The 26759-nt window shown below is 36.5% G+C and overlaps 5 protein-coding genes and 1 pseudogene across 5 annotated transcripts; 5 read left to right on the top strand and 1 right to left on the bottom strand.

Moving 5' to 3' along the window:
• Positions 1 to 2398: 2398 nt before the first annotated feature.
• On the bottom strand, positions 2399 to 4334 carry LOC9311103 (calmodulin-binding receptor-like cytoplasmic kinase 2). The gene is made up of 6 exons (XM_002872912.2): positions 3979 to 4334; positions 3653 to 3861; positions 3420 to 3588; positions 3254 to 3343; positions 2848 to 3149; positions 2399 to 2762 (listed from the first exon to the last, which is right to left on the bottom strand). Exons 1-6 carry the CDS (start codon positions 4193 to 4195, stop codon positions 2547 to 2549), a joined length of 1203 nt encoding a protein of 400 aa, XP_002872958.1. The 5' UTR covers positions 4196 to 4334; the 3' UTR covers positions 2399 to 2546.
• A 1155-nt stretch (positions 4335 to 5489) lies between these two features.
• LOC9311102 (probable E3 ubiquitin-protein ligase RHB1A) lies at positions 5490 to 7882 on the top strand. Its single transcript, XM_002874989.2, has 5 exons — positions 5490 to 5670; positions 6313 to 6442; positions 6697 to 7066; positions 7152 to 7261; positions 7476 to 7882. Exons 2-5 carry the CDS (start codon positions 6380 to 6382, stop codon positions 7503 to 7505), a joined length of 573 nt encoding a protein of 190 aa, XP_002875035.1. The 5' UTR covers positions 5490 to 5670; positions 6313 to 6379; the 3' UTR covers positions 7506 to 7882.
• Positions 7883 to 11341: 3459 nt separating this feature from the next.
• On the top strand, positions 11342 to 14301 carry LOC9311101 (G-type lectin S-receptor-like serine/threonine-protein kinase SD2-2). The gene is made up of 2 exons (XM_021022333.1): positions 11342 to 13668; positions 13752 to 14301. Exons 1-2 carry the CDS (start codon positions 11555 to 11557, stop codon positions 14110 to 14112), a joined length of 2475 nt encoding a protein of 824 aa, XP_020877992.1. The 5' UTR covers positions 11342 to 11554; the 3' UTR covers positions 14113 to 14301.
• Positions 14302 to 14609: 308 nt separating this feature from the next.
• On the top strand, positions 14610 to 17060 carry LOC9311100 (protein DETOXIFICATION 34). Its single transcript, XM_002874987.2, has 7 exons — positions 14610 to 15286; positions 15362 to 15987; positions 16064 to 16120; positions 16202 to 16440; positions 16534 to 16652; positions 16758 to 16844; positions 16925 to 17060. The coding sequence occupies exons 1-7, from the start codon at positions 14858 to 14860 to the stop codon at positions 16994 to 16996; spliced, it is 1629 nt and encodes a 542-aa protein (XP_002875033.1). The 5' UTR covers positions 14610 to 14857; the 3' UTR covers positions 16997 to 17060.
• Positions 17061 to 17477: 417 nt separating this feature from the next.
• On the top strand, positions 17478 to 18522 carry LOC9311099 (annotated as a pseudogene).
• Positions 18523 to 19523: 1001 nt separating this feature from the next.
• On the top strand, positions 19524 to 26086 carry LOC9311097. The gene is made up of 23 exons (XM_021020610.1): positions 19524 to 19621; positions 19712 to 19786; positions 20189 to 20479; positions 20700 to 20781; positions 20888 to 20944; positions 21160 to 21244; positions 21398 to 21493; positions 21963 to 22055; positions 22296 to 22343; positions 22444 to 22530; positions 22632 to 22733; positions 22839 to 22922; positions 23079 to 23139; positions 23249 to 23315; positions 23397 to 23474; positions 23649 to 24010; positions 24116 to 24370; positions 24449 to 24653; positions 24738 to 24961; positions 25062 to 25189; positions 25294 to 25488; positions 25583 to 25633; positions 25720 to 26086. The coding sequence occupies exons 3-23, from the start codon at positions 20389 to 20391 to the stop codon at positions 25909 to 25911; spliced, it is 2643 nt and encodes an 880-aa protein (XP_020876269.1). The 5' UTR covers positions 19524 to 19621; positions 19712 to 19786; positions 20189 to 20388; the 3' UTR covers positions 25912 to 26086.
• The last annotated feature ends 673 nt before the right edge of the window (positions 26087 to 26759 follow it).

The following is a 26759-nucleotide window of genomic DNA, read 5'->3' as shown; positions in this document are numbered from 1 at the left end:
TTTACCCGAATCTAGCCAAAAGTAGCTAAAACACCCGAAAATATCTTAACATCCGAATAATTTAGGCGCTTATGTTATTACAAGTATAAATATTACTATTATATTATAACTATGTACTTATATTTCGGGTATGTTCGGGTTCGGGTTCGGGTTCGGGTTCGGGTATTTGTAATTTTTTATATTTTTAATATTTATGATATTCTTTAAAATATTTAATTAAACTATTTTTAAATATTTTAAATTAAAATATTTAAACTATTTTTAAATGTTCCAAATTAAAATATTTAAAATTTTCATCACAATATATAAAATTATGAATTTCAAAAAAGAATTATATGAAATTAAATATAAATATTCAAATAGTTATAAGGATCATAACTCATTTCATTATATAATACATTATATTTTTAACCCGCCACCTATTATAAATGTTTTAAATATATTTGTTTTTAAAAGATCAAATTATAGTATTTATAATTCTAAATTTTTGATATATCAAGTAAAACTATTTTAAAATGTTCTAAACTAAAATATTTAAAAAGTTTATTGTAGTATGTAAAATTACACATTTCAAAAAAATATATGTATAAAATTGAATATAAATATTCAAATGTTGACCGTTACTCCGTCGGAAAATTTGTTGAAGTTATTTTTGTTTAAAATAAGTATATTACTCAAGTCTAAATTTTTAACCCGTTTTCAAAAATTCTTCATAGATTGAACAATATATATTCGTTTTTAAAAATTCAAATCATGGCATATGCGGAAAAAAACCCAACTTTTTTATATGGATGATTTATTTGTTTCACAAAAATAGAATAATATAAATATGAGAAGTGAAATATAATGATTAATAATAAATTAATATGGTAAGTTAGATATCAAATCTTATCAGTTTATTTTGACTGATCATTCTTTTCTAAAAATAATTAATAATGTATTTTTCGTTTTTCGTTTTGCATAAATTAGTATTTGACTTGTTTATTTTTAATGAGATGAATTAATATTATTCTTTAAAATTTTATCTTCAGTGACATTGTAATGTAATAACTTCCAAAACGCAAGATTATTTACTATTAAGTATTCCCCAAATAATAGTATAAGATACATTATATTAGAAAAATAAACACAAACTTTATACCTATGATTGTTTTAAATGAGGTAAAAACTCATATTAATAATCTATATAAATGGCCACAACTTGGAATATCACTACTGGGGAGAGGAACCTTAGCCGCCTCCACTCATTTAATTTGGACTGAATTAGATGTTGCTTTTGGGTAAAATATATTTAAGTTTTGATCCTTTTTAAAATTATATAATCTTAATTTATGGATTGTTTCTTTTATGGAAAGAAATAAAATGACATTTTTTCCAATCGATACTAAATTAGTTGCGTACTTTTTTTATTATTGTTGTTTTCGTTTTGGTTAAGACATGTTTTGGTAAAAAGGTGTATCGCTAAACCTTGTCCTAAATGAAATATTTTTTTATCATAATTCAAATGTAACAGGGAGAGATGCACCGTGAAATCGTTATTTGTGAGAGCTGTTCATCGTAATCGTATATGCTTTAAACGTTATTATATGAAAATATTTATGATGACGTGGAAGTTTGAATATCAAGAAGTAGTAAAATATAGGCTGTTCCACTGACCGGAGATTGGTCATATTAATAGCTTGTGTTAGGAGTTAGGACAGTGATAGATGTAATTAACGTGACTCCTGATTGAAAAAAAAAAATTAACGTGACTCCAAGGAGATATTTATACGTTTTAAAATAAAAATGAGAAATATCCTATATTAACACTAAAATATCCTATATCTTCAAAACTTTCAAAGTATTTTGTCTATGTCAACATGCTGCTGTAATGGCTATAGATTAGGTTGACCCGAAAATGGTATTTTTAGCTAATCATTTATTCCTAGCAGTTTTTAAGAAAGCGCTAGGCGCTAAGTGGACGGTTACCCAGTGCCTAGCGTATAGAACGCCTAATCGGGGCCTATGCGATTTTTTAGGCGGTTTAGACGTTTATAATCTAAAACATTATAAATATGATAATATATATAAAAGTTATATAAAATATTTATATAAAACTAAAAATTATGAAATTATAAACAAAAACTAGATAAAACATTTATTTATATTTATATTAAACAGTATATGAATATTTATAATTATATATATATATATATATATATATATATAAATAAAACTCTAATTGAAATTGAAAAAATACATTAAACAAGATCTATGTAATTTTAGGCGGTCAAGGCGATTATCTAGACGTCGCATGAGAGCCTAGCGTCTAGTCGGGGCCTAGGCGACTGCCTAGACCGAGTTTTAGAACACTGATTCCTAGTAACGTGAATGGTAATAACTCAATTTTTTTAACACCAAATAAACGTTAATATTATTATGTTTCAAAAGAGAAATCAATTACAAATCAACAATTCTCGTACAAGAATCATCGTGTATGACAAATTAATATTGAAACAAATGATAATAGTTTTTTCAAAACCATATTATATAAGGCGTATAGAATCTCAAAGACTTGTGTTGAGCAACTCTCTGTAATCTTTACGAATTCCCCACAAAATCTCACTGCATTTTTTCATGCTTGGTCTCGAACGTCTATGAGGAGCTAGACATTGAAACGCCATCTCCAAAACCTTCTCTAATGCTAAGTTGTTCGCTGGATTTTGTTCTAGCTTCGGGTCCAATACCGATATCGTATCTCCACTCGTGAACTTCTTGATCGCCTGATTAAATCACGACCATTAATTAAACGAACAAAAACATGAGTCATACTATACTTATAGAAGCTATGATAGTAATTAGAGTTACCCATCTAATGGTGATGCGTTCTTTTGGTCCTCTGCTAAGCTCAATGGGACGCCGACCTGTGAGAAGCTCGACGAGCAGCACACCAAAGGAGTAGACGTCGCTTTTCTCTGTGAGTTGATACGTGGTTAAGTACTCTGGGTCTAAGTAACCAGCGGTTCCTTTGACTTGTGTTGAGATATGGGTGGCTCCTGATTCGGTATCTGGAGCTAATCTTGCGAAACCGAAATCAGCAACCTTGGCTCTGAAATTGTCAGTAAGGAGAATGTTTGAAGATTTGATGTCTCGGTGGATGATAGGTGGCTCTACAAGACATCCAAAACAAATGAGACAAAGAACAAGTACAATTGCCATAGAAGAGAGACTAAAAGAAAAAGAAGGAATCTAGCTAGGTTTACAATGGACTTACGTGTATACATGTGAAGATAGGTTATGGCATGAGCTACATCAGTTGCGATATCTAGCCGAGTCGCCATGTCGAGAGCCTTTCCTTCCTTGCCTACAAACAGATTCCATTAAAGAACATTGATTGATTTGCTTGAAATTAATATATATAGTAGAATGTATGTACTCACAATCCAAGTGATCTCTAAGAGTTCCATTGGCGACATACTCGACAATGAGAATCTTCTCGTCGTCGTGAACCACATATCCGTAGTACTTAACCAAACTCAAATGCGTAACTTGAGCCAAGGTCTGAATCTCACTCAGAAACTCTGCACCTTGACGGTCGTCATGCATACTCTGCATCAAGTGAAAACAATAAGCAAAATGGTTGAAGTAGCTTGTATGTAGAATTTCTTCAAACCTTTTTGGCACGTTTGACAGCAAAGGTTTTGCCATCTCGGAGTTTGACCTTGTAAACAGTGCCAAAACCGCCTTGACCGATTCTGAAGGATGGAGAGAAGTTCTTGGTAGCGTCGTAGATTTCATCGAAGGTGAACTCTGTTTCGCTTGCATTTCCATAATTCCTCTGTACACTTCCTGTCGAGCTACGTCTACTACGGATATTATTGTCTGTGCACTCACATAAAGACCGACCAAATAAAAATCATCATCAACTACTGTTTCCTCTAGAATCCACTGATCAATCGGTGAAATCCAGAAATTGAAGAGTTATCAGAGGGACTGTACCGGAAGCTGACTTTGAATGGTCGATATCGGGATCGGGAGGAGTGAAGCAGCTGATGAAGATACCGGAGATCCGGCGAGCGATGGAGATGGATTTGTCGGTGGGTGTACGGGCAGGGGTAGGGAAGGAACGATCGGTGAAAGTAGTGTTACTGTAATTAGAAGATGTGGTCGCAGGAGAAGATCCGCCGGCGTAGCTATGTCTCCGACGACTTGGCATCGGATATATTTCGTGGAGCAATGACGAACACGGAAGGAAGCAAGAGTCGGAGAGACTGACTTTACAATTTCAACTCCTTTTTTCTTCGACGACTGTTTTTGTGTATTTATTGACGCCAGCTATACAACTTGACGTTGTCTAATTAACTACTCCCTCCGTTTCGCTTTTACTTGTTTTAGAATTCAAATTTTGTTTTATAATAGTTGTCGTTTTAGATTTTCGATGCAAATGTTTGGTGAAAATTACAGTTTTATCCCTACTATTTTAATGTTTCGGCTAATGAAATTTTTTATAAAATATATTAATAAAAGGTAAAACTGAAAATTTAATGTTTTTCTTAATTTATATGAGAAAACCTTAAACGACAACTAAAACGAAACGGATGGAGTATTTTAAACCCACCCGACAAGCTAAGAAGATAATTTATGCGTATAATTATTCCTCTGATTATTTGTAATAAGTTTCATATTCCTTTGATTTAATTTCGATAATTGTTAATTTTGACAACAAAAAAAAAGGGAAAATTCCTAAAAAAAACCCCAACTATTTAATATTTGCCAGAAAAAAACCTGAACTTTTTTCGATGCTGGAAAAAAACCCCAACTAATTTACCGCAGACAAAAAAAACACGAACTATTTTGTTTTTCCAATTTCTTCTCGTCTCCGTTACGGGCGTTAAAGCCGTTGTTGACGCCGTTACTATTTTTTGGGAAAATTCTTGAAAAATACCCAAATTATTTAAGTTTGCGAGAAAAATACCCGAATTATTAGTTCAATGCCAGACGTAATCTATCTACCGGAATGATTTGAAATTTATCAATATCTATCTGTTAGCGGATTCTTCAGCCGCCACCATATTAAATACCAGACGGGTCTATTAATGCAATAATCAAAATCGCATTTAATTTGTATTTTTTTTCTTCTTTAGAACAAAGATACCAAAAAAAATATACCACTAGATTTCATTCCCTCATCTGATGATATATATATATATATATACGTTCTATTATAAGAAGTCATATTAGAGGAAATAATGAAATGGTAGATGAAATTACTTTGATTATAAGTCAATCAATAGAGGTTAACAAGGAAGATTCATAGGCAGTTAAATCTTACCATCAATCAACATATTCAATAGCCTCTGAAAATGACAGAGGGTTTGTTGACATTTTAACACCTTCTTTATAATGGGCCATGGTCTAAAAATTTTAAAGCCCATGTTTCAAAACAAGAGCCCAATGATTAGCCCGTCTCTTTAACCGACGTCGGACTAGTTGTTCCGATTAAATAATAATATTTAAAGGTATTTAATTAGGCAAACTAATCAAGTGGGGTTACAGTATAATTAGACTAGAGAAATTAGAGAGAGCTCGCTCTTTGTCGAAACTCGAAACCCTCCCTCTCCACCATTTCTTCTTCTCACTTTTCATCACCGGAGAAGGACCGCATAATCTTAATCTCCGGCGACATCTCAGGTTATCTTCGTTATTTCTTTCATCGGTTTTCGTTTTTTTTAGTCTTTTCCGCGTCTTCAATTTTAGGGTTCACGTATTTTTGTAGTTTTTGATTTAGATGTGCTTACTCTGTTTATGTGTTAGGGATTTGGCTGAGAATCGTGTTCATGTTATATATATATATATATATATATTTTTTTTTTTTTCTGTTCTCTTTATTTTTTGTTTTGTTGCTGTTTTGGGTATATATGCGATCGATCTTGTGATAGAATTACGTATCAGTGGTGATGTTACCAATTTTGAAGATTATTGTCTTGTATTTGATTAAAAGTTGGCTGAAATGTGAAAAAGTTTTTGCTCTTTTCGTTGCAACTTGACTCAATCCTAAAGGTTATTTTCAGAATACATTCTTGTAAAATTCAAGTTGCAGCTATTGGGGGGACACTACACAGAGCATAAGGAACTTTCCCATACCTTTGTGTTTCTTATGGATAACTTTGGCATCTAATAAACTTTTCTCTGTCATTTTCCTTACTAACACTGTGTAATAATCACTTGTTATTGGGGTTTCTTAAGTCTACTTTGATTAATCTTGTTGCATTCAAGAAATCGTTGTTCTGACTCATAATGTTCTTCTCACAATTCACTCTTCTTTTCCTGCAGTGCATCTGTAAAATGCTTCAAGGACTGTTGTTTGCAACTCTTGCTTAAATATTATAGTTGGTGCAAAATGGGAGGTTGCTGTAGTTCTTCGAGGAAGTCGCATCTTGTTGGAACACCTGTTTACTATTATGTCAGTAATCCTTTTCACCATCTTCCATTTGTGTTGCTTTGCACAACTGACTATCTACAGATTATGAATTTAGATTTTTTTTTGTAACAATCTCGCTTGCGAGGTCAATAGTAGACTACTAGAGGTTGTGGTTAAGCTGCTATGTTTGTGAAAAAAGTCTCCTGAATCTTTTACAGTTATTTGATTGTAACACTCTACACTCTCATGTCAAAAGGAACAGAGTTTCTATTTACTAAAGTTATTTTGTTACGCAGTGTCCAGAATCTTTTGAAGAGCTCGGGCCTTCAGGAGCCCGGGCTGGTGTGGGATCAGCATTCACCACAGGCCTCTTGGTTGATATAGGTTTGGATTTCTCCATACCTGACACCTTTTGTGCTCCTGCTCCTCTTCCATATGATTTGCTTTTGGGACGACCACAATGCACAGATTCTGAGTCCATCAAAGGAAGGATGAGTGGAAGCAGTTTTGAAACGCTAGCGACATGTGAAGATCTTGGGGAACCAGACTGTAAAACTCAAGCCAGTTCAGTCATTCTTTCACCGAGGCAATCAGATTTCTCTAAACAGAAAGGATTGAAGATATTGGTAGATGAAGAGGAGGACTGCTGTCCTATTTGCTTTGAAGGTAAGAAATCAAGATCGTTAAATAAAAAATCTCTTTAACTCTTGTTTTATTAGAGCTAAACAGAGTCGTGGATTGCACTATGCAGATTATGATGTTGAGAATCCAAGACTAACGACAAACTGTGAGCACGATTTTCACCTCTCTTGTCTTCTGGGGTGGATTGAAAGAAGCGATAGATGCCCAATATGTGATAAGGTGTGTTTCCCGCTTGAGCTTTCTTTGGCAGATCGATTGATTTCAAAACAATCGTCTTGATGATCAAAGAATTGCACTTTACTGTTGTTCGCTTATGGATTCAGGAATTAAAGTTGGGAAATTCGTAGTTAGATCTACCATTGATGGTTGCGTAGATAGGGTAAATAAATGCACAATTTGGCAACTAACTAACATTCTGTTTTTTTTTACACAGGAAGTTGTGTTTGATGATTGTTTGAACTAGCATCATCACTATCCCCTGGCTTGAAAGTTTGAAGGTGTGGCGCTTTGTTTGGTTAGTCTACTACATAATTAGCATATATCTATTTTGTTTCTTCCTCGCACATAAGTGTTGGGTCTCCACATTTTCCACTTAGTTTTGTCGAATTGGTTATGTTCCTGCCGTTGTGCGATCATATAGAAGTACAGAACAATTGTAAATATTACCTAGCTTCTTCTGGGTGGTTCGTGTGTGATCTCGGGGTGTGATAGAAGGACCACCGTTTCAGTATTTTAATTGTTTGCATCTCCAAATTTATGTTCACTCTTGTCTTGATCCATGATTCTATCTTAAGCATGAAGCATGAGTGGGTAAATTCCCTGATCTGGGAATCATAATAACTCTCATTTGTTATTTTTACCAAACATTTTATTATGTTGTTTTCATAGAACACCATTAAAAAATGATCATTATTAGCGTTTACATGACTAAATGAATAAGCATGGGTTTTGTTTGCTTGTTTATAGACTGTCTAGTGTTCGTTCATGAGAGTAGTATTTGAATATATCCTTGTTGTTTAAAGAAAAAAGAGATTCAATTAGATTTGGTCCATTTGGATATAGAATAATTCCATAGTCTAAAAGGAAAATGAATATTTACGGGAAAAAAAATAGTATATTCCAAATACAAAAATTGATCCACAGACGACTAGTCTTGTCGTGTGTACGATATATATTAAAAAAAATGATTCTTTGATAACCAACCCCTTTTGTCTGCTGCATAAAAATAATTAATTAGAGAGAATCAAAAAAGAAGAAGTTAGGAATCGTCATTTAAGAAGAAGAGAAAAAGATGTCATTGCTTTGACTTCTAGACACTTATGTCTGCCACCTCCCTTTCTCCATTCTTCTTAATTCCTATTCTGCCCTTCTCTTTATTAATAACTAGATAAAGATCCGTCCAAAATCAAATTTTTTTAAAAAATTAATTAATAACGTTGTAAATAGAAATTTTTTTTCAAAAGTGAAAACAATATTTATTTTTTCACTGTCGTTTTGTTTCTTTAATCACTAAAATTATTAATTCAAAATTATTTCGAATGAAAGATATATCACATAACAATAATTCATGATATACTTATATGAAGAACAAAAATTAAAAATATTCATCATAAAGTTGGTGAATAAAACCAAAGTGGTGTTTAATTAGACACGTTAAAAATATAAACAAGATAAATCGACTAAATTCTTTTGCCTTCGAAGCTAACATTGTGGGTTCGATTCATATATACTCGATTGCAATAACTTTATGATCAATCAATAAAAATTAATAAATTCAAAAAGTTATAAGCACAATGATATATGAATCTTTAATAATTCAAATATGAAAATAGAAATTGAAATAAACTATTTTGAAATAGTATAATTAAATTCAAAATATCAAACTATGTTTCTTACATATTATAAAAAAACAATATAACACTTTACTTAAAATCATCATATATTTCTAATTAGAAAATAATATTGATATAAATAATGTAAATTTGTAATTTAAATCATGACACATGTCGCTATCTAAAATCATTAGAACTATGATATATTATAAATCTTATATAATTTAAAATGAACGTAGAAACCAAAATAAATAATTTAAAGATACACAGTTAAACTAAAAATAAAAAATTATAAACACGATGATATATGAATATTTGATAATTTAAATATGAAAAGAAAAATTGAAATAAACAATCTAACTATACTATAATCATAATTGAAGACAAACAAAAAACACAGTTAAGTAAAAAAATATTACAAAAAAGAAAAAAAAATTGATCTCACATATTTCTAATTGGAAAAATAAATTCAAATAAATAATATGAGGATTAGTTTAATTAAATCATCACATATTTCTAATTGGAAAAGAAATTGAGATAAATAATATCAAATTTTAAATTAATATATAATAACATATGTTTCCTTTTTTTTAATAAATTTGCCAGATTTGTTTCTTGTTTAATTGAAATATAAAAAACGTATAATTTCCTTATTATCATCTTTTGACAGTTTTTAAATTTTTTTTATAGAAATATGAATTATTTACAATTATTTTTATAATTATCTTTTATATTTTTAAAATTATTTAAATTTGTAATTACTTTCAATTATCTTTATTTTATTTTTAAAGGAAATTTTTGTTATACACGTATCAAAATCTAGGATCGATAGATTTGCCACATGTCACGATCATATGAGTTATTGACTTTGAAAACTATACTTTATATAATAAGATAGACCTCCGTTGTTTTTACCAAAAAATAGAAATATGATTTGAACAAAAACATTTGATTACTTAAATAATTCTTAAAAGACTGTCTTATAACTAATTCAAATGTTAAAAAGTTCTGGTTCAGGAGTTGGTGGTGGTGTCTTTGTTTCTCTCTCGAGAAGTCAGCCGCCGAGAAAAATTTCTGGTTCTGTGGCCGGATCGCGGTGGCTCTCCTAGCACCGGATCCGGTCACATCGTCTCTGCTTTAGTTTAGCTTTTTGTTCTCAGTTTGTTGCGGCTCTGATTGAAGAATAGAGAAGGCGAGATGGGTTTCTAGGTTGCGGTGGTTCGATTGCGATGGAGCTTTTGGCTTGAGGATGAGTTGGGTGGTGCTTTAGATTGGCGATTCCTCTCCTCGTCACGGCATGGACTTCAATTTTGTCTCTTCCCAAATCTGGTTTTCTCGAGAACGAAATCGACTTTGTGGAGGGATAGCGATGGTTATCAAGGTGGTGATTAGGAGAGGCATGGTTCTCGAATCTGGAATTGGTGGCGGAAGATCTCTGCTTCAGGAGTTGGTGGTGGTGTCTTTGGGTTGTGGCTTTCTGCAGCGGATGATAGGTTGTGGCTTTGTCAGCTTTTGGCTGCCGGTGGTTGCAAGGTGACAGAGGCTTTTCGTTTCTGGTCCTTGTCGGGTTTACGCTTATCTCGCGTTTCTCTTTTCGGATGTTAATAGTTGTATGGTTGTGTTTGGCTTGTGGTAGTTGTTGTTGGTGGGTTTAGTTGGCTTTTGTCTTTGGACTAGTTGGGGTCTTGGTTTTGCTCTCTGTTATCTCATGAAAGCTCCGGGGATTGGTCGTGTTTGGCTAGGTTTTGGATAGCTTTCGTTTTATCCCTTCTTTGTTCGTTGAATCTTTTAAGTTTGTCTCTTTCCACCGCCTCTAGTTTAGAATAATAAGTAGGTTTTCTCTCGTGGTCTGTTCCTTGTCTGTTCTTGTAAGACTAACCTTTTGTGGGGATGCAAAGTTCTAGATTTAGACTTGTTCGGTAGAAGACTAGGTGGTTAAGATTAAGATTCGCGATTGTGGCTTTCTTTTCTTGGGATATTCGTTTTTAGTTGGGTTATTTCTTCGCGGTTTCCTCTATCCTTGGTTCTACTCCGTTTGCGGTTTTAGTTCTTCTAGTCTGCGCCTTTTGAGCTCTTAGTTCCGCGTCTATTGTTCTTCTCCGACTTTCCCGATGATTTCGAGAGCTTAACTTTTTGACTTTAGTCCTATCTTATGTTTCCCGTGTATCGGGCTTTAGCTTCCGGGGATATCTTTGTTTTCCGCCGGCTTTTGTATTTCAAAACCGTATTCCAAAAACGCATTCCACCCTTGTATACGTCCTTTGTATTATATAATGAAATCTTTCAGTAAAAAAAAAAAAAAAAAAAAAAACTAATTCAAATGAACATGTATATTGTATTGTTAGCGATCAAAGCTTTGTAGATAAAGCAATGAAGATTTTGTTTTTGTGGACCTGCCGGTGGCTTTTTTAATAGGTGGATGATAGGGGGGGGGGGGGGGGGTTATATAGTAACTTTGGCATAGTTCCAAAACCTTATTTGAGTGAATTTACTTTTTGGAGATCATTTGTCACAGCTTTTACAGATTTATCTTGCAAAAATTCTCTCCACATTTCAAAGAAAGAGGAGAGCTTTTGTTTTTGGAGGTTTCTTTCCAATGGCTATCAGTATCACCACCGAGAAAATATCATCAACAACACCAACCAAACACTAACCCACCCGAGAACAAGAACAAGACCCAATGCCATCATGTATTACTTATCTTCATCTTCTTCTTCTTCTTCTCCTCTTCCTTCTTCCTCCACTATCTTCTTCTGTGGATAACAACAAAGTTATCATCAAAGGAAACCATACGATTCTCAGCTTCAAAGCTATTTTCCGGCTTGGTTTCTTCAGCACCACCAATGGTTCCTCCAATTGGTATTTGGGTATCTCTTATGCTTCCATGCCTACTCCCACCCACGTTTGGGTCGCCAATCGAATCCGACCCGTTTCTGATCCTGACTCTTCCACTCTCGAGCTCACCTCCACGGGACACCTAATCGTCAGAAACTCCCGTGACGGCGTCGTTTGGCGGACGGATAACAAAGAACCCGGAACCGATTTCCGGTTCTCTGAAACCGGGAATCTGATTTTGATCAACGACGACGGATCTCCGGTTTGGCAGAGCTTTGATAATCCGACCGACACGTGGCTTCCGGGGATGAATGTCACCGGTCTAACGGCTATGACTTCGTGGCGGACTCTGTTCGATCCTTCGCCGGGATTTTACTCCCTGAGACTGAGTCCAGGCTTCAACGAGTTCCAGCTTGTTTACAAAGGAGCCACACCGTATTGGTCCACCGGAAATTGGACCGGAGAAGCCTTCGTCGGCGTTCCGGAGATGACCATTCCGTACATCTACAGGTTCCATTTCGTTAACCCTTACACTCCCGCGGCGTCGTTTTGGTACATCGTCCCACCGTTGGACGCCGTTTCCGAGCCACGCCTGACGCGGTTCATGGTCGGCGCCAACGGCCAGCTGAAGCAGTACACTTGGGACCCACAGACGCAGAGCTGGAACATGTTCTGGCTGCAGCCGGAGGGTCCGTGCCGCGTTTACAGTCTCTGTGGTCAATTAGGGTTTTGCAGCAGCGAATTGCTCAAGCCCTGTGCCTGCATCCGCGGTTTCCGGCCTAAGAACGACGACGCGTGGAGATCTGATGATTACAGCGACGGATGCCGCCGTGAAAATGGTGAATCCGGCGAAATGAGTGATACTTTTGAAGCGGTTGGTGATCTAAGGTACGACGGTGATGTGAAGATGTCGCGGTTGCAGGTAAGCAAGAGCTCTTGCGCCAAAACCTGCTTGGGAAACTCTTCTTGTGTTGGTTTTTATCATAACGAGAACTCGAATCTCTGCAAAATTCTACTCGAGTCGCCGATAAACCTGAAGAATTCGAGCTCCTGGACTGGAATTAGTAACGACGTATTGTATATCAGAGAACCAAAAAAAGGGAATTCAAAGGGAAACATCTCTAAATCCATAATTATATTGTGCAGCGTTGTTGGGTCAATCTCAGTTCTTGGGATTACATTGTTGGTGCCATTGATTCTGTTGAAGAGGAGTCGGAAGAGGAAGAAGACGAGGAAACAAGACGAAGATGGGTTTGCTGTGTTGAATTTAAAGGTCTTTTCTTTCAAGGAGCTTCAAGCAGCTACCAATGGGTTCTCGGATAAGGTTGGACACGGTGGTTTTGGGGCAGTTTTCAAAGGAACATTACCGGGTTCTTCTACCTTTGTGGCCGTGAAACGCTTAGAAAGACCTGGAAGCGGGGAGAGCGAGTTCCGGGCAGAGGTATGCACCATTGGCAACATTCAACATGTCAATCTCGTTAGGCTTCGGGGTTTCTGTTCAGAGAATCTTCACAGACTTCTCGTATACGATTACATGCCACAAGGATCCCTGAGCTCCTATTTGTCTAGAACAAGCCCCAAATTGCTAAACTGGGAGACCCGTTTTAGGATCGCGTTAGGTACTGCCAAAGGGATTGCGTACTTGCATGAAGGATGCAGGGACTGTATTATTCACTGTGATATCAAGCCGGAGAACATTCTTTTGGACAGCGATTACAACGCCAAAGTATCTGATTTTGGCTTGGCTAAGCTCCTTGGCCGTGACTTCAGCAGAGTTCTAGCCACAATGAGAGGGACATGGGGCTACGTGGCTCCTGAATGGATATCAGGTTTGCCCATCACAACAAAAGCTGATGTGTATAGCTTTGGAATGACATTGCTGGAGCTGATCGGTGGTCGAAGAAATGTCATTGTTAATAGTGATACACTGGGAGAGAAAGATACAGAACCAGAGAAATGGTATTTAAAGAATGTCTTTTACTTCGAATCAATTGTGAGGGAGAAAAAACAAATATACATTGAATCAATGTTTCCCTTTTCAGGTTCTTTCCGCCATGGGCAGCCCGTGAAATCATACAAGGAAATGTGGACTCTGTGGTTGATTCTAGACTCAACCGAGAATATAACATGGAAGAGGTGACGAGGATGGCAACGGTAGCGATATGGTGCATACAAGACAATGAAGAGATAAGGCCAGCGATGGGAACGGTAGTGAAGATGCTTGAAGGAGTTGTGGAGGTGACGGTTCCTCCACCGCCTAAATTGATACAAGCTCTTGTCTCCGGCGATTCATACAGAGGAGTGAGCGGCACAACCTGTAGCGAAAGTCGTGGCTGTTCGGATCTCAACACTGGATTGTCTAGCCCTGGCTCACGGTCGTCTTTTGGTAGACCTTCTCCTTGATCAATTTTAAGATGATTTGGTCAAAACCGGGCCTTAAATGCTTTAAGTTTTGCCCTCTAAGAGGGTTTAATTAGTTTAAACTGTATTTGTTGGGTTGTATGAGATTGAAGCCTTAATTTCTCATTTCCCATTCAAAAAGGGATGAGTGTTAGTCAAGCATACATGACCACCATAGATTTAACACAGTCATTACTAATCGTACAGTATTTCCAGATATAATCAAAGTTCAGTGAATCCAGTCATGAATCATTGTCAAATGTAAACTTTTTACTCGGCATCTCAATCTTAATGGACCCATTAACCCAGCTACTACTTGACTTAATCGACCGTTAACAGTTTAAACCATGGATTATGTCTTTATCTTTAGTTTGAAAGTTTTTGTCACGTTGATAATCTTCTAATGGCATATATGTAAATTCTTATAGAATGTATTCCTTTTCTTTTTTTGTTTTTTGAATGTATTCTATGAGAATCATTACGTGAATCAATAAACCAATGTCGGTACTTGTAATTATATTAACGGTCACAATAAACTCAAAATCTTTTTTTTTTTTAATGGAATGCTAGATTCTCTCTTCTTCTTCTCCGCGGCTAACCTAAATCTTAGGCAAACCAGAAACAAAAATTACAAGAACAAACATAAAAAAGAATCTGTTGTCTTGTTTGCTTTCAATCCTCATGTCTCTAATCCTCCCCACGTAGAGAAAAATAAAAAATAAGATAAAGATTGCCACAACCGGAGAAAATGGAAATCCCGGTTCGAGAGGAGAGAAGATCCTCCTCATCCTCTGCCGGACCATTACCACAAACCATCGCCTTAGCAGCTGATGACGCCATCGATAGCGGTCCTTCCTCTCCGCTTCTCGTCAAAGTCTCTGTCTTCGAAACAGAGCATGAGACGACAAAGCTTCATCACGCGCCGTCAACTCTGCTCGGAGAAACCACCGGAGACGCCGATTTTCCTCCGATTCAAAGCTTTAGAGATGCTAAACTTGTCTGTGTGATCGAAACGTCCAAGCTTTGGGAAATTGCTGCACCAATAGCTTTCAATATTCTTTGCAATTACGGTGTCAACTCCTTCACAAGCATCTTCGTCGGCCATATCGGCGATCTTGAGCTCTCCGCCGTCGCCATCGCTCTCTCCGTCGTCTCCAATTTCTCCTTTGGTTTCTTGGTGAATAAGTAACCTTATCCTCTGCTTTTTCCTCTGTTTTTTTGCGTTTTCTCTAACTTCAAGGAAAAACTGCAGCTGGGAATGGCGAGTGCGTTGGAAACACTATGCGGGCAGGCGTTTGGAGCGGGACAAATGGATATGTTAGGCGTTTACATGCAGCGTTCATGGCTTATCCTCCTGGGAACTTCCGTCTGCTTGCTTCCACTATACATCTACGCAACTCCTCTTCTCATTTTACTAGGCCAAGAACCGGAAATTGCAGAGATCTCTGGCAGATTTACAACACAAATCATCCCTCAAATGTTTGCGCTCGCCATCAATTTCCCAACTCAGAAGTTTCTCCAGTCACAGAGCAAAGTCGGGATCATGGCCTGGATCGGTTTCTTCGCTTTGACTCTTCACATTTTCATCCTCTACCTCTTTATAAACGTTTTCAAGTGGGGGCTAAACGGTGCAGCGGCTGCGTTTGATGTCTCGGCTTGGGGAATCGCGATCGCGCAGGTTGTTTATGTTGTAGGTTGGTGTAAAGACGGTTGGCGAGGGCTTTCTTGGCTAGCGTTTAAAGACGTTTGGCCGTTTCTGAAACTGTCTTTTGCGTCTGCGGTTATGCTTTGTCTTGAGATATGGTACTTCATGACGATCATTGTCTTAACCGGACATCTTGAAGACCCTGTCATAGCCGTTGGATCTCTCTCAATCTGGTTAACCGTTAGATCCCTTCACTATCTCAAAGATTTACATTTTTCTGATATCGGATAACACTTTTCTTTCTCTCAGTATGAACATTAATGGATGGGAAGGAATGTTGTTCATAGGAATCAATGCAGCTATAAGGTTAGAAAGCTAAAGCAATCTTTGTTTTTCTAAAAGAAGACGACAGGCTTATTTATATATATGTGCGATATGTTTCTTCAGTGTTAGAGTGTCGAATGAGCTAGGATCGGGACATCCACGAGCTGCAAAATACTCGGTGATCGTAACAGTGATAGAGTCTCTAATCATTGGAGTAGTGTGTGCAATTGTAATTCTCATAACAAGAGATGAGTTTGCAGTAATTTTTACGGAGAGCCAAGAGATGAGAAAGGCAGTAGCTGATCTTGCGTACCTTCTCGGTATAACGATGATTCTCAACAGTTTACAACCGGTTATATCAGGTAATTTTTATTTAAAGATTTATTATATATGTATAGTAAGAAGAAAGCTGGAATTTTTTGGTGAATGAAGTGAAGATGTTGTGGAGTGAGCAGGTGTTGCAGTAGGAGGAGGATGGCAAGCACCGGTGGCTTATATCAACTTGTTTTGTTACTACGCTTTTGGATTACCTCTAGGGTTTTTGCTAGGCTATAAAACAAGACTTGGCGTACAGGTAAAAAAAAAGCATACACACACTCTCCTAACCACCGGTCTACTTTTTTGGTTTGATGCGGTTATGATGAAATTATTTTGTACTATGGTTTAATAAAAATATCAGGGGATATGGATTGGTATGATATGTGGGACTAGTCTTCAGACTCTCATCCTTTTGTACATGATATACATAACCAATTGGAACAAAGAGGTATTTTACAATCACACAAATGAAGAAAATGATATAAATGTTTTACTGTTTACTCTCTTTTTCCCCCTTTTACATTTTAGGTGGAACAAGCTTCGGAGAGAATGAAACAATGGGGAGCTGGATACGAGGAATTAGAAAAAATAGCAACTTAATTTTTTCCTCCATTGTATATATCAATTTCTTTGACATCGAATTTGTATATATCAAATTTTTAAATTTTCAATACATAAAAAAAAAAAAAATACATAAGTAAATTTACTGTTATCAAATGTTGATGATTTTCTTAATTGAGGAATAAAAGTCAATGACGAGTAAGTCATTCTTTCCTTGTCATAATCATATCCGAAAATCCAATCAAAATTTTTATTATTTTTTACTTGCTTACCCCATTACCCGGTGTCGTCTTGCTTCGAAGAGAACAATTCTTATTAGGGATATAGATATTGTTTAATGGAAATATTAAAAAAAAAATAAGAAGGTTATTGCAACCCCGGCCCCACCCCACCCACCTCATAATCAAATCGTGTGTTGCCGCTCTCTCGAATCGAATTCTTTTTCTCTGCTTGAACTTGAATCGTTCGATTTTGCCTCGTCTTCTTGGGGTCGCGTATCCCCAATTAATTATTTCAGGTACCAAATTTCGATCTATTGTTTTCCGAAAGGCTCTTCCTTTTGCTTCGTGCTTTAAGTTTAATCTCATCAGATTGCTACTAGCTTCTCCTCCCATATAACTCATTCAGAAGAAGTTGACAATCTAAAAGAGCTGATCAACAAATAAAAGTGGAAGGAAACAACAAGAGAGAAAGAGTTCTGAATCTGCTCAAGTATGAGAAAACGTAGCAGGCAGACAGAGGATATGGTAGAAACGGACATGGTTTCACCTCACATTAGCATACGTCATAAATCAACAACGGTAAAACATATCGCCTTGCATCCTTTCAGTTCTAAGCTGGATCTTGAGCATCTTCCTTCACACATTCCAGTGAGTCATCAAAGTTTTGCTTACTAATACTCTTTCTTGTTTTCCCTTTTCAAGGAAACTCTCTTGGTTTCTCAACCACAATGCTGTAAAACAACCGAGGATGGGTCAAGTAATTCTGCTGGTTGTCCATTTCATGCTCTTGGCTAGGAATGAAATTATCAACTAATAAGGAAGGTGAACGAGTCTGCATTATAGCCTCGCATCCATCAAGCGGTAATTTCTTTTGACATAAAGTTATGTCACTCTTATCTTTCTCCGGGTTTTTTTTCAAGTAAAAACATACATTTTCCTGTCATTTAATCGAAAGATGGACCAGTTTACAGAATTTTGATCATCAGCCACCAGAAAGACACCGATTTTGAATCTTTCCCCATGGCTTTTGACCATGGCAGGTTTATCATTCAGCTTAAATTTTGGTAGATAACTCAACTGGTGAAGAATCTGCGCTGCTCTACAAGGTTGTATCGCTGGGGACATTCGAAAGAGTGGCTCCGAAATGGGTGAGAGATGTTATAAAGTTTAGCACAAGTATGAGTCCTGTCTTCTTTGATAGAGTCTCTCGAGTCCTTAAGCCCCGGTTTTGATCGGTATGTACATCTCCCTTCCTTATCTTCGGCCATCGTCTTTAATGGCTGCTTAGTTTGATGTTTCTCAGTAGGTCAAAAAGTAAGAGAAGTTATCATGTATCTATAGAAATATGTGTGTCCCTTTTTAGCTTTGACATTGGTTATAAAGATCTTGTTGTGTCCTTTCCAAACGTATCAAGATGTTGGTTTGTCCTTTGCTCTCGAGACCTTCTCTCCCTTGTAGTTTACATACTCTTTGGTGTATTGTGCATTTTTGTGTGATTCAGCACTTGAATAGCTAGTATATTATAGGCATCATCACAATTGGTTAGTAGACTTACATAGTAATTTCCAAGCCTGATGAAGTGTCGGGATCTTTTGGAATTCGAGACTGGCAAGAACATGGTGTTTAAGAGTTGTTTTAGCTTTCCATCGTCAGGTGGTCATGATCTAAGGAATTTCCACATAGACCTAAGGAACAAAAAAAGTATTATAAATGAAACATAACGTATTTGCTTTGGCATTTTGTTATGTAAAATACTTTATGATGGATCATCGATCTTACAAAACATGACAAGATCAATTAGTTCAAACTTGTTGTTATCAATAAAAGATTCCACATCGCATTCGTATTGAACAACAATCCACATAATAATACATTTAACCTTTTCAAATGATATACATCTAGAAAGAAATAATCCATATCGCATTAAGAAGAAGAAGAAGAAGAAGAAGATGAGAAAGAGCGTTCTTCTACTTCTCTCTTTCTTCCGGAGAAGAGAAAGAGACGTGGGTCTGGGTTATAAACTTATAAAACGTGTGCGACATTTGAAACGACGTCGCTGCGGAAGCAATAACCCAATAAGGAAGGAATAATCTCAAAAAAAATTTCCACATAATAATACATTTTACCATTGTCTAAAACAAATTTTGATTTTCCATTAGAAAAAAAAAACGTCCAAAAAGCCCTGAGGGATCACTCTAAAATAATTAAGAAGAAACCGTATGGGAAGAAATTGATATGGCCCATTCGGCCCATAATCATCTAATACTAGTATCTATCTAATAACACAATTATAAGGCCAATAATCAAAACCTAAACCTACATCATTACGCAGCAGCCGCCTAATTCATCTTGTTTCTTTTTGTCTCCATCTCCCCCTCACAGGCATTAAGTAAGCTAAATGGGATTGTCACAAATCAGAAAGAGTTGGAACTGTGGAGGAAAGGTAAGTCATCGGAGTCTCTATTAGATGGTTGGATTCCTTTGATTCTGTGTTACACTTCTTAATAGGATTTTTTTGGTTCCCTTGTATAAGGTTTGTGCTGCTATGTTACCCTATGAAGAAGCATCCGTGCTCTGTGGTGGAAATTTTCCTGATTATATTCCTAAGGTATTTACCAATGTAGAAACTCCATTTTCATAATTTGCTTGTGGAGATCATTAGAAGTCACATATATATAGACTGTTAATGAGTGTTCTCTTTGTTATGCATAACATCACAAGAAAGTGTTATTCATTCCTGATTATAATCGCAACAATTTTTAACAATCAATAGAATTTCTTTTCGAATATAATTAACTATGAATTTAACTATATAAATTGTATTCATTCCTAATAATATTGTTATTCATTCCTGAGTTTTTGAATTCTTCCATTTTTTTAATTGTTGTTTGTGCTTGGAATATATCTTGAAGCTAACATGATTTGTCTTCCATGCTCCTGTTAAACTTAAACATAGAAAAAAAAATCAATATTTTTAAAGTCATCTTAATAATATATCATTTTTTTACAGTTTCCTAGGACCTGGAGGGGCCTATTCCCCCACTTGAAGCCCATACAAATTCATGCCCTCAATTTTTGCCTCCAGAAACGAAACCAAAGCGAAAACCTTCTATTCACAGACTCTAGCAAAAGTCTAAAACCCTAAGTGGGAGTCGCAGGTTCTAAAACGGCGACAGATAATCACTTGTTTTCCGCCGGAGAATCAGAGAAATGAAGGGGAGATTATCCACATTGTTCCGCCGCAGATATGTGTCTGAGCGACACGAACACGGCCGTGCACGTTACCTTTCGGCGAAAACAGGTAATAATCACACTTTCTTTCTCAGGCGATTGATGATTTCTTTCTCAGTCGATTGATGATTTCTTTCTCAGTCGATTGATGATTTCGGGTCTGTCTGCTCTGATTAGTTTTAGGGAAAATGGGTAGAAAATTGTCAGTAAAATATATAGATATATATTCTCTTAGCATTATGGTTTCTCGTTCTCAAGGACCTAAATATTTTGCTCCATGAGTTCTGCAGATCCAGAAGGGTCCAAGGAACTTCCAAGTGGCGCAACAGAGAAAGCTTTAGTTGTTGGTCCAATTTTACCTCCAAGAAGCTTGTGAGTTTACCTTTTCCTTTGGAATGTTACTAATCCATATAGTAACAACTTTACTACATCCTCTTATCGTGACTATGCTGATAGTTATTGATTCTGGTATTTGAAGGAACAACACTGGTCACAGCACCGCCATTCTTCCTGAATCTGGATCCTCATTTGAAAGGTTTTGCGTCCCATCCTTTTCTTAATTTATGGGCTCCTTATAATGACTCTAAATCTAGATTGTAATACAATGAGGTGATGGAGGTGGTTCATAGTCATGGCCTCATGGGACTTAAAAATTTAGGCCATATTTATTCAATGTGCTCTACTTCTAGCATGTATCTATGCGTCACTTTCTTGTTATTTTTTTCATCTTTACCCCTCTTTGTGTCTCAGAAATCTGTCAACTGCTGCATTGATGGAAAGAATACCCACTAGATGGCTCTATCCAGAGTGGCATGTACCATGCAAGAGTTACAGGGTAAGATCTGTTGTAAACTTGTGTTGGCCTCCAAAGAATGCATGTCAGAAATATAACATTCTAGGGAAGCACGCAAGTCTTCTTAGGCCATTTGTTGGCCTCCAAATAGTGCTTAAATGTTCATACGAGGTGATTGCTTTTTTTTTTTAACAGGTGGTGATCCAGGGACACTTTGTTTGGGTTAGATCTGTTGCATTTGACCCAAGTAATGAATGGTTTTGCACTGGTTCAGCTGATCGTACCATCAAGGTAACCAATGAGCTCTATATTTCAATGTCATTATTCTTGTAACCTTTTCTTGCCTCTAAAATATGCAATTAAGCTAGTTCCTGTTTTCTACCCCTTGATGCATCATTTTCCTATATCTCATGAATTTATTTTACTATCCTCCTGTGGGAACTCGAGTGCAACTTAAGCGCTTGTAGCAATCCTGGTTGTATTACGCTTGCTGAATTGCTTATTTGGCTCATGTTCACTAGATATGGGATGTAGCGACTGAAAGGTCTGCGTCCCATCCTTTTCTTAATGTATGGACTCTTCATAATGAACACTACATCTAGATTGTAATAAAACTCCAATGAGGTGATTTAGGTTGGTCATAGTCATGGAACATAAAGTTCGCCATAGCTATTCAATGTGAAATACTTCTAGCTTGTATCTATGCTGGCCTCCAAAGTGCTTAAATGTTCATACGAGGTGATGTTTTTTCCGATAACAGGTTATCAACGGACACTTGGGTTTGGTTAGATCTGTTGCATTTGACCCAAGTAATGCATGGTTTTGCACCGGTTCAGCTGATCGTACCATTAAGGTAACCAATGGGCTCTTTTTTGGAATTCCGCTTCAATGCCCTTTTTCATTATTCTTGTAACCTTTTCTTGCTATTATATGAATTTTGCTAGAGCCTGTTTTCTAGTTCTTGATGCATCATTTACCTTACTTTTCATCCATCCTGTGGGTTGTTCCTGGAACTCGAGTGAAACTGTAACGGTTGTAGCAATCCTGGTTCTAGTAATCTTACTGAATTGCTTATTTGGCTCATGTTCACTAGATATGGGATGTAGCGTCTGGAGTTCTGAACACATTGGGAAAGTACGAGGTTAGCCTTTTCATTCTTATGCATTTGTTAGTTTATCAAATATCAATGACTCTTGCAGAAAAGTTGCAACCTATAAATTTGTTTAATTATTGTTTCACAGGCCTTTGCTGTAAGCAACAGGCATACCTATATGTTCTCTTCTGGCGATGACAAGCAAGTCAAATGCTGGGACCTTGAGCAGAATAAGGTTTAAACTCGATGATGGACTTCATTTCATCAGTAAATGCATTATTGTCTTCCTGATCTGAACTTCTAATGTGCAATGTTTTTGGAATTTGGCTTGGATAGGTTATCCGATCTTATCATGGTCATTTGCATGGTGTCTACTGTTTAGCTCTTCATCAAACTGTAGACGTTTTACTAACCAGAGGGCGAGACTCTGTCTGCAGGGTATGAAATTTACTGACAGGATGTATCCTGTGTTTAGAACCGTGTGATTTATTTCATTTTCTTAGTATGCTCAGTCTGTTGTTAATAATTCATTTCTGCTTATAGGTATGGGATATCCGTACGAAGATGAAAATTTTTGCGCTCTTGGGACATGACAAGGATGTCTGCTCCGTTGTCTCCCGTGCAACAGTATACCGCTTTTCATCTTCTCTTTATTTGATAAGATAATTTCTTTATTGTACTTGTGTCAGACACTGCTATGATATGCTCAGATAGTCATATGTTTTCTTTCGAAATCATTTGAACTTTTGGGATAGGGAACTGATGGTGTGTGCCATGTTGCAGGACCCACAAGTTATTACCGGATCTCATGATTCAACCATTAGATTTTGGGACCTCCGATATGGTACACTTAACGTTTAACCATCTTTTGGACTTTTGCTTTTCTTTTCCTCTCTAGCTTTTCATTGTGTGCAGGGTTGGCTAACAAATATACTGTTTGATATTATAATCAGGTAGAACAATGACAACACTAACACATCTTAAGAAAGCTGTCCGAGAAATGGCTCTCCATCTGAAAGAGTAACTGTCTTTCTCTTTCTACCTTAGCATTTGCGCAAGATAATGCACCTCTGCTTTAATGTATCTCTCTGTTTCGTTCAGGAATGCTTTCGTTTCTGCATTGGCTGACAATACCAAGAAATTTAGACTTTCTAAGGGAGAGTTTTGCCACAACATGCTGTAAGTTTCTGGAATCCTTGTAATTAGTTCTTGGATCATTATTGTATCTAGTTTTCTCTATGTCTTAAACCCTTCTCTTACATCTTCAAGTGCAATGGAAAAGATTTATTTATTTCAAGTAGCAACTTTTTAGTTTTCTGATGTGTTTTAACGTTGTCTTACTCCATGGAGCAGTTCGCAGCAAAGAGCCACAATTAACGCAGTGGCTGTGAACGAGGATGGTGTAATGGTCACTGGAGATTCACTTACTCAATCTCTGCTACTTCTTGAGGAGATCAAAAGTTTTGGGAAGGTTAGAGAAGCTGTTAGGAACCAAGGAACAGGCAGCCTGTTAGGAATGGTGAAAGCTGGTATGACCGATGAAGCTGTTTGGTTGTATGAAAACATGGAAGAACGCTGCAGAAAATTAAAAGAAAATTCTCTCAGCTTTGATGTTAAGATTATTGATTCGGTGGTGAAGGTCTTCTCAGCCACTACAAGGCATGACTCATATCGGCCTTGGCAGAATCTTGAGGTTCAAGAATGCGGCGGCTCTGGTAACCGAATCGTGATATTTAGATATTTGCCGATTGTTAAAGTTTTTGGAAGGTCATTTGCACAGTGGATTGATGAAACCCATCTTATTTGCCATGTCTTTGCAGGTTTTGCCATATCTGGAAAAAGGATTCTAACCTGCGCACATGTCGTTACAATCTTGAACCCATGCACATTTATCGACGTCCAGAGGAACAATTCAACTACTCTATACAAGGCCAGAGTTACAAAGATTGCACATGAATGTGATTTAGCCATTTTGGAGGTTGATAATAACGAATTCTGGGAAGGTCTGTCTGCATTGTCCTTTGCAGACATACCACTTGTAGGAGAAGCTTTAACTGTTGTTGGTTTTCCCGAAGGTACTATTGGATTTATATGAGAATATAAAGGTATACATGTGTTACAAATTTCTCTTAATGCTTTGGTTTTGAATGCAGGTCATGAGTCTAATGTCTGTGAAAGTGGGCTTGTAACTGGGATAAAGTTCCGGCAGTACACTCATAGTCAGACTGAGCATTTGGCCATTACTGTAGACGCAAACATCATTAGTGGGCACAGTGGAGGTCCAGCCATTACGCAAGGAAAAGTTATCGGTGTTGCTTTCCAGAGTATTGATTTTAAAGTGTTTAAGGCGCATATTGGGTAAGAAGTTGTGCATAACTTTTTTGTGTTTATGTCTAATTTTAAATTGGAGTTTTCTGATATTTACTTTGTTGTTTTATGCAGCTCTGTAATTCCAACATACGTTGTGATGCAGTTTCTTTCTTCTTCTGAAGAAAGTCAGCAACTCTCTTCTTTCAGCTCATTGGGCTTGACATACACTCTTAGCAACTTCTCCAAAGGAGTACTAATCAATAGAATTAGCTCCCTCTCTGGTGCTCATAAGATTATGTGCCCTCTCGACATGATGCTTGCAATTGACAACGTTGCTATAAGAAACGATGGGACAGGTAATGATATTTTATGTGTTTTCTCTAAACTTAATGGTAACTTTCTCTAAATGTTCTCTAAACTTAATGGTATTGACAACATCTAATGTTTTTGATGCAGTTCCTTTTCGAGGAGAAGAGCGTATTGATTTCCGATACTTGGTTTCTTTGAAGAAACCAGGTGACTCTTTGTTGATTAAATTTCTAAGAAGCGGAGATGTGCATGAGTGCGATGTCACGTTAAAGCCGGTATATTTGACTTTTCTACACATTTGTTAATTATTATCTTTTATACATGCTGCCATCTGTTTACTTTGTTACACATTTTTTATTTATTCTCAATTGTATTTCAGGTGACACCACATCTCGAGGTGCAAAAATATTACAACCGTCCAAAATATTTCATTTTTGGCGGTTTAGTTTTTGTGCCTTTCAGCAAGGCTTACATGGACGATATTGGTTATCGACTCCCTGCGGATGATCCCTTATTTACAACTGAAATCGAGGCAAAGGAGTTAGATGTTGGAGAGCTGGTCATGCTTTCTAGGGTATGTTATTTTTTACTTTAAAGTGTTCTAAATGTTTTTCTCTTTTGACAATATACATTGTTAATCTAAAAGTAAATTCTGTTTCTTGATGTAGGTATTGAGACATGACACCAACCGTTATTACGAACATTTGGAACGGCGTCAGGTAACTTTTCAATGTTGTACTTGTTTTTGTTTTTTAACCAAACCTTTTTTAGTGTTTTGAGAAGAAATTATATTTGCTTGGAACAGGTGTACAAGGTGAATGGAGTGAAAGTGAACAGCTTGAAGCATCTTGTTGAGCTCATAGAGCAATGTTCCATGGAGTATCTAACTTTGGATTTACAAGGTGGAGAAGTTGCTGAACTCCACTATGCTTCTGCCCAAGAAGCAACCTCTGAGATCGTGGAACTCTACAGGGTTTTCTACTCCAAATCTGACTAGTTTTGTTAACTTTGACTATTTTGTTAACTTCTTTGATTAGTTTTGTCAACTTTGACTATTTTGTTAACTTCTTCTGATTAGGCATTGACTATTCCGTCAACTTCTTCTAATTAGGCATTGACTATTTTGTCAACTACGTTAGTCAATTCTTAATTTATCATACTGAATTTACTTTTGTGCCGTGAAGTATAAGCAAGGAATATATAATGAGTATATTTTACAACTGGTGACTTATGTTTTTTTTTTACGTGAAGAAAACTAATATCCGTGGACATATCATCATTACTTTTCCATACTCGTTTTCATTGCAACAAAGCTCACAAAAACTCATAGACGTTCGTGTAAACACTCCATATTCCCAGCATTCCTCCGATCAAGGGCTCTGGGTGACATACCCATAAAACGGAAATAGTTATATATTTACACTTCAAAAGTGAATGAAATTATAATAAACCCTTTTTTTTTTTGTCTTCTTATTAATAAACCAAAAAACAGAGTATTACAAAAACATAGGCATGTTAATCGGGCTAATCCAGCCCGGCCCAACCCGAATCCCGCAAAACCCGCCTATGTTTGAGCCCGGCCCGGCCCTAACAGGGCTACATGGCTTTTACGGGATTTTTGGGCTTTTCTTTCAAGAATAATAAAATCTTCTAATTTTAATCTCTTGAAAAAAAATGAATCTATGTATAAAACGAGTCAATCGAAATTTAAATAACCACTAAAGCTAATTTAATTTTTAAAAAATTTAAAATCAAATAGATAATCCAAATTAATTATTTAAACTAACACCAAATAAAATATAAAATCATAATACTTATAGTAAGTGTAACGCCCCGACCGTCCCT

The sequence above is a fragment of the Arabidopsis lyrata genome (assembly GCF_000004255.2).
Source record: "Arabidopsis lyrata subsp. lyrata unplaced genomic scaffold ARALYscaffold_6, whole genome shotgun sequence".
Classification (NCBI taxonomy): Eukaryota; Viridiplantae; Streptophyta; class Magnoliopsida; order Brassicales; family Brassicaceae; genus Arabidopsis; species Arabidopsis lyrata.
This window is presented reverse-complemented; position numbering and strand designations above follow the sequence as displayed.

Excerpts from the sequence above, each read along its gene's own strand:
- LOC9311100 (XM_002874987.2), top strand. The coding sequence starts at position 14,858 with ATGGAAATCCCGGTTCGAGAGGAGAGAAGATCCTCCTCATCCTCTGCC. Across the intron at positions 15,988-16,063 it reads GTTGGATCTCTCTCAATCTG|TATGAACATTAATGGATGGG; the intron begins GTTAACCGTTAG and ends TCTTTCTCTCAG. Across the intron at positions 16,653-16,757 it reads AAACAAGACTTGGCGTACAG|GGGATATGGATTGGTATGAT; the intron begins GTAAAAAAAAAG and ends TAAAAATATCAG.
- LOC9311101 (XM_021022333.1), top strand. The coding sequence starts at position 11,555 with ATGCCATCATGTATTACTTATCTTCATCTTCTTCTTCTTCTTCTCCTC. Across the intron at positions 13,669-13,751 it reads GATACAGAACCAGAGAAATG|GTTCTTTCCGCCATGGGCAG; the intron begins GTATTTAAAGAA and ends TTCCCTTTTCAG.
- LOC9311102 (XM_002874989.2), top strand. The coding sequence starts at position 6,380 with ATGGGAGGTTGCTGTAGTTCTTCGAGGAAGTCGCATCTTGTTGGAACA. Across the intron at positions 6,443-6,696 it reads GAACACCTGTTTACTATTAT|TGTCCAGAATCTTTTGAAGA; the intron begins GTCAGTAATCCT and ends TTTGTTACGCAG. Across the intron at positions 7,067-7,151 it reads CTGTCCTATTTGCTTTGAAG|ATTATGATGTTGAGAATCCA; the intron begins GTAAGAAATCAA and ends TGCACTATGCAG.
- LOC9311097 (XM_021020610.1), top strand. The coding sequence starts at position 20,389 with ATGAAGGGGAGATTATCCACATTGTTCCGCCGCAGATATGTGTCTGAG. Across the intron at positions 21,245-21,397 it reads TACCATGCAAGAGTTACAGG|GTGGTGATCCAGGGACACTT; the intron begins GTAAGATCTGTT and ends TTTTTTTAACAG. Across the intron at positions 25,190-25,293 it reads GCGATGTCACGTTAAAGCCG|GTGACACCACATCTCGAGGT; the intron begins GTATATTTGACT and ends ATTGTATTTCAG.
- LOC9311103 (XM_002872912.2), bottom strand. The coding sequence starts at position 4,195 with ATGCCAAGTCGTCGGAGACATAGCTACGCCGGCGGATCTTCTCCTGCG. Across the intron at positions 3,150-3,253 it reads CTATCTTCACATGTATACAC|AGCCACCTATCATCCACCGA; the intron begins GTAAGTCCATTG and ends GATGTCTTGTAG. Across the intron at positions 2,763-2,847 it reads AACGCATCACCATTAGATGG|GCGATCAAGAAGTTCACGAG; the intron begins GTAACTCTAATT and ends TGATTTAATCAG.